At 45.8% G+C, this 6,297-nt stretch overlaps 1 protein-coding gene across 1 annotated transcript; it reads right to left on the bottom strand.

Moving 5' to 3' along the window:
• Nucleotides 1-3,772: 3,772 nt before the first annotated feature.
• Nucleotides 3,773-5,901, bottom strand: LOC103811247 (fibrosin-1-like protein; the record flags this gene model as incomplete). The annotated part of the gene is made up of 2 exons (XM_009084207.1): nt 3,773-4,026; nt 5,505-5,901. Coding segments are annotated over 2 exons (651 nt in total), but the record flags the coding sequence as incomplete, so codon positions are not given.
• Between the last annotated feature and the right edge of the window lie 396 nt (nt 5,902-6,297).

Genomic DNA, 6,297 nt, shown 5'->3' with positions numbered 1-6,297 from the left:
CGAGACCCCCGCCCAGCTCCGATGGGATACTCCTCCTCCCCAGGTGTCTCTGGGAACAGACCGCAGAGCTCTGTCTGATGGCATGGTGGCCAGACCTTCCCGCCCCAGCAAGATGCTGGGTAGCACCCTCGAGGCCACCAGCTCACTTTAACATCAGTCATACTGACCTGCTTCCTTTGGAGGGTTGAAAGCCAGAGGCACACGCTGAAAATGGAGGGTAGGCCTAACACAAGTGTTAGACTCTAACATAAATGCACTTTAGAGGTACAATTTTGACAAAATCTGCAGTGCAATGAGATAACCATGGAATTGGGTGGCTGGAAACTACCCGCTCGGGCAGCCATTCCTCAACACATTCCTGTGCTATTCTCACCCTTCTCAGCCCCAAGGACATGCACACAGTGACCAGAAACATCCACCCTATAAATTCTTTACAATAAGGTGTTTTTGAGATCTTAAATACCAAGCACTCCTTTCCTCAGTTTCTAACAGGCTGTAATTGTCATGTTTTGTCATTGTCTCCAGGCCTTTCTCCTATGAGAAAAGAAGAAACACTGACCCTACGATTAGAAGAAACACTGAACTGGCTCAAGACCTCCTGAAGGTTGCAATCGCTGCTGAAATAACATGTTCCATCATATGACGTGGCTTCTTCTCAGCATCTGCCTCTTCAATAACATGTATTGAATGTGAATGTGTTTTAGGGCAGTGGAAGACAAGAGCACTTTAGAAATTATATAACTGAAGACAGTAAGGACCTATTGTCCATTTCCCCAAAATATCTGTGGGTATCAATTAAATCCATCTCTGGCTTTGCCTAAGAACTGCGAACACCCAACATGTTATATATTTTCTAAGTGAAGAGCAACCTGTGCCCCAGCTGTGGCTGACATACACCCAGTCCTGACTGACCTACTTGCTTCTGAATTTACATGAATCCACTTCTTTCAGTGTAACACTCCTTTTAAACTACAGCTCAGAATATAAAGGGGCAAAAGAACACCTGCACTTTAAAGTTTTATTTCATGTTCTGCACGCATTTCTTCAATTTTCTACAGTAACATTAGAGACGTCTAAATCAATCACTTTCTGAAGTGACAAGGCTAAGATCCTTAAAAACAGGCACTCTGATGGGGAACTTCAAGGTCTCTACTAGCACTCAGAAGCCTACATACTATTGAAAGTCAAATTTGAAAAGCAAATTTTGGGTGCCTAAGTCATTTGCTTTTCAGCAGTAAATGTGCTGCTAAGAGTAGGTTCTGTGTACTGCTACAATCTTTATAATAATTAATACAAAAGCAGAAAGTATATATACTTGTGATACTGAAGCCTAAGGCACTGGAGCAAATGAGTCTGTAATGGGTTCTCTTTGGAGTGAGCAAACAAGGAAAAAAACCTGGGCCGAAAGCACTCAGGCCCAAAACCTAACCTCTTTTAGAGAATATGAGTATGATTTCGTGTGTGTGTGTGTTTACGCATTTAAATCTGGCATGACTTAAAGAAACTGAATCCTTCTGTTAGCATCAAGATAATCCACTTTTCTGCAGGGAGAGATAAAAGCGAGTTGGCAGTTGTAAGTGCTCTGATATCCAATTTCTTTAAGAGACTTGAAGTCAGACTGATAGATCTGCAGCTGGCTCCAGCCCATAGGCCTCTACCACAACTTTGGCCCCTGTCAGGAAAAGAAAAGGCCTGGAGATGTTTGGAGAAGTGGCGTGGCGCTTGGAGGAGCGGCCGCTTCCTAGTGAGGATGGGATTGCCAAGGAATAACCCAGCCCTGTGAGGGGCTCTGAGCAATGTCAGAATGAGAACTAAGTTCTTGTACCTGCCAGTGATGCCTCATCTGAGAGGTCCAGTCAAGTAGAAACACAGGCAGGAGAGGAGCAGAGTGCCTGAGCAGCCTCTGAATGCCCACACACCACTGCTCTGTGTGTGCACATGAGATGGGCATGGCAGGAACAGGTCAGTCCTGCTCATGGTGACAGGTACCTTCAAGTTCAGAAGAGAAGAGACACAGACTGCTGTTTCCTCTGCGTACCTTACATCAGGGCAGCCTTGATGCCCTTGAGCAGAGGGCAGAAGCCCACGCAAGGGTTGCTCCTAAGTTACTTGTAATAGCTTCAGGTTTCAAAGGGAAGAAATGCCACCAGAAGTGCATTCTTCTCTCGCTCTTCAGGGCTGCTCAGCAATACTTTTTGCTTTTAAGAAACTTTTATGTGAATGACAACAGAAGCTCTTGGCTCTGCAGTGCTCTGTATTGATTTTATGATGTGCCACTTTGCAGGCATTTCATATAGTACAGACAAGAGGCATTTCACTGTCTGCAGGGTTAGACGCCCAGACCTTTCCCTCCACTAACTTAGGCTTCTCCTACTTAAATTGCAGGAGAAATCCTTTTAGTAGGAGCAAGACTGTTACTGTTTCCTGGCAAGCTGCTGAATGTGAATAGGTCACTTGATCTTGCACCTCCTGAAGTTAATGGTGAAAACATACTTGCTTTCAGTGACTGCAATATCATGCTTTTAGTGAGCGCTTTGCTATTTCCTTTTGCAATGCTTTCAAAGTCTCCATCACAGTAGTCCTTTGCCTTGAACAGGGGAAGCAATGAATAGGTCTCCCACAGTGCTGCCAACATCTTCCCAGCCATGTGGTTGAAATTCTAGATGGTGCCAGGGCCAGTGAAAGCTGCCAGCTTTGGCCTATGTGGTCCTGCCTCTAGCTAGGAACCCACAGCACTTTTGTCTATCGTCGTTCTGAGAGCTCACTTTGGACCAACTTGTGGGTTTTTTTTCATTTAAAAAACCAGTTATAAATAATAAGACATTATTTAGCTCTTGGAATTGAAAAAATGGGATGCAATGCCACCAGATTCTTCCACAGCAAATCTGCCCTCTCCTTATTCCTTTGACTGGCTTCATAGGAAACAAAGGGTGAGTATTTTGCAAAATGCTTGTCCTGTTTAATCCCTGCTGAGTTAGTTGTGGAGTCAAATGCCAGATCAAAAGGAGGCCCCAGCAAGTGAAAGTTGCTGGGAAGTCTCCAGCTGCCAGGGTCTCTTCCAGGGACAGCTGTAGGCTAATGGATAAGCTATAAACAGGGCATTTAGGGCAGAAGTGACAATAGAACGGGGGCCAGGGTGAACAAAGGAAACTTTATAAAAGGACGCAAAGATAGTGAGAGTTGAACAGCACAGCTTGTCAGCTGAGCTGCCTCTGACTCAGACAGAAAGGCCATAGAGCCATGGGCACAGAGCACTTGTGCTGCTGCAGGCAGAGGATCCTGCTCTGCCAGCAGGATGTGCTGCTGGTCGAAGGATCAGAATGGGGGATTCAGTTAGACTGAGGTGTTCAGTTATAACAACTGTCTGGGATCATTAGAAACAGTATTTTAATGTCAGTTCTAACAGCAGCAGATTTCATTAGAATGGGGAGAGAGGAGAAAGGCAAACTGTGCATCAGTTCTTTGTTAATCTGAAAAGTGTCTGATGGCTGTGCAGTGCCACACTGGGCTCATGCCCTGAAAAGAACATTTAAAAAAAAATTGTTTTGAAGACTTCTTATAAGAAGCTTCATTGCTGTGTCTACAATCTCTCATCTAGTAAAGCACATCCAGGTCTCCTACCTGTTTCATGAGCACTGGCACAGTTCCCAGCACACACGGCCCGCGGAGGGGTCTGCGCCACTGCGTTTTGCTTGCCCACCAGCCAGCCCATGTCTCAACACCCTCCAGTGCATGCAGAGCAGATCAGCCCTGGAAGAAGAAGGGAACCTACCCGCAGGGTGCCCTGGTATCACGAGGCTGTTGGTAGGTAACGCTGGTGGAGGTGGCAGCGTGGGTGGGGTGGCAAACATGGCCGGATGGTGCTGGTGTTGGGTCTGCGATCTGAGAGAGAAGTGCGAGGTAGCAAGATTAGAGATGGACAGGGGCAGAGCTGGGCCGGAGGAATGGTGTGGAGGAATCTGGGGCGACAGGGGCAGGTGTTTCGGAAGGCTGATGCTTGTTGCACTGCTAGCACTGCTGCTCCGGCTGCAGAGAGAAAAAGATGGGAGGGAGAAGGGGAAAGAGAGAAAGAAAGAGTATGTTACAATACAAGACTGAAATAGTGCAAGAAATACATTACCAGAAACAACACAACTATGAACACTGATCTCCCCAAGCTTCTACTTTTGCTTGTCTTAATGGCAGTGGAGACAGTTAACGAATCTTAATGAACGTCTCCAGTGGGGCAGGACGGGTCCTAGGATCTCTGGAGTGACATTTCCATCATCCTCAGAGCTACCTATGAGATACTGATGAAGGTCACAGAGGCAGCTGGACTCTGCACCTTTGTTTAGCCTCTGATGACTCCGCAGTGTCCATGTGCATCCTTGGGAACATACAACACAATGATCTGGATTCCTTTTTCTGTTGCTCTGGGTGTGCAGAGCTGCACAGCACGAGTGACTCTGGGACTATGCTGCATCTGCTGCACATGCTGTGCAGTTGTAGTCACACAAGCGTAGAAACACACAGTGTGTTAATTTTTCTCATAGTAACTTCTATTTTGTATCTTCTACTGTTATTACTCCACTGCAAGTGATGTAAGTTTTGTGGGGTGAAACACACTATCACTGAAGTTACTATTAGTGTCATTCCCACAATCCTAAATCTAAACCTCCAAGAGATCTTGAATAGTTTGAAATATTATTAACTGTTTATACTGTGGTGGCATTTAGAGGGTAAAACCACAACATAATTTAAGTATGCAGGATACTAAGAAATACACATATTCATATTCTGACCTTTGTGCATCCAAATATTATGCTTTAAATCAGCTTTCTCATCTTGTTTAAACTAGCCTAGCTCTCATTTGGGAGGCAGGGCATGTTTTCTGTACCAGCAAAAAGACTGTACAGGTTCCAGTTGACTGACTAAACTCTTTTCTCTAGAAACATTTTATCCATACCATTTTCACCCATCCTACTTACTGGATGGAGGCAATTTAAACAGTGGAGCTAAGCCTCCTGCTAGATCTGAACATGTCAGATTGAAGCAGATTTCTCAGCCCACACAGAAGCCCTGTTCTAAGGGACACAGCATTTTCTGATACAGATATCCCTCTTTTGATGATGGTGAACCTAAAAAACTGATAACCATGAACAAATCTACTTCAATACAAGTATTTCTGAATATGAAACAAGGGTGTTGCTCAAACTCAAACCACCGTAAATCTTAACGGGAAGACTTAGCCAGCTCAGACAAGACAGTGCAAAATTCCACTAGAAACTGGACACACCCTTTCTTCCAGAAAGGGAGCATTTATCACCATGTTTCAAATGCACTTATCCACCACTGCTGGAAATTCCATCCTGGAGTCAGCCCATGAAGTCCAATATCCAAAACATGGACCATCTTACACAGACGGTATGAGTGCTCATCTTGTTGCCCACCAATTTCTATCTCATTTGAAACAAACTTTAGCCCAGCAGCAGCATAGAGATGACACCAGTATCCATTCCCCCTACCTGATATTATTGAGTCCGTTGTGGGCCACCTGGTGATGCACTTGGTAGTTGAGAGGCGGAGGGATGTGACTCGGAGGTTGGCTCCGAAGGTCAGGTATTAACTGAGGCTGCGACTGCGGCCGAGGTTGAGGTTGTGACTGTGGCCGAGGCTGCGGCTGAGGCGTGAGCCTTGGTGGTGCTGGTGCTGAAATCACTGGCTCCTTCTTCAACAGTGGGCTTGCTCTGGCACTTGACGTGGGCGCTGAGGAAGTAGAAGTCACAACGGCAGCTACTGGCTGGGGGCTGGGGATAGGCAGGGCGAAGGGCACGTCGGTGCTCAGTTCCCGGCTCCGCTCTAGCCCAGACACCTTTGGAACATTGGCTGCTTTCGCTTCTGGCTTGTCATTCAAGGTGGGACCTTATGGAGCAATGAGAAAAAGAATAAAGCACATGCTGAAAGGTTTGCCTTTCTTCCTCTGTTTGGTAGAACATATGCCTGGGAAAAAACAAGCAATGTTTCAGCTCGTGGGAGCATCGTGGGAGTACTGCTGCTACAAGATGGATGTGTGTTTGTGTCTGTCCTTCCTCTGTCCTTGACTGGTCAGTCTACAGTACTTCTAGCATGTGTGTAAGAGACTTAGCTGTCATTAAATGAATGCGTACTACAGAGAACATACAGCTTTGTGACTTCTTCAGAGTCCCAAGGTTATGTACAGTAGGAGTGTGAACATGTCTCAAGTTACTGTTACGGTATTTCCCGCTCAAGATAAGTTTTAAGGCTGATAATGAACTCAAGACCACAAGACTGATCATT

The sequence above is a fragment of the Acanthisitta chloris genome, unplaced genomic scaffold (genome assembly GCF_000695815.1).
Source record: "Acanthisitta chloris isolate BGI_N310 unplaced genomic scaffold, ASM69581v1 scaffold43171, whole genome shotgun sequence".
Lineage (NCBI taxonomy): Eukaryota > Metazoa > Chordata > Aves > Passeriformes > Acanthisittidae > Acanthisitta > Acanthisitta chloris.
This window is presented reverse-complemented; position numbering and strand designations above follow the sequence as displayed.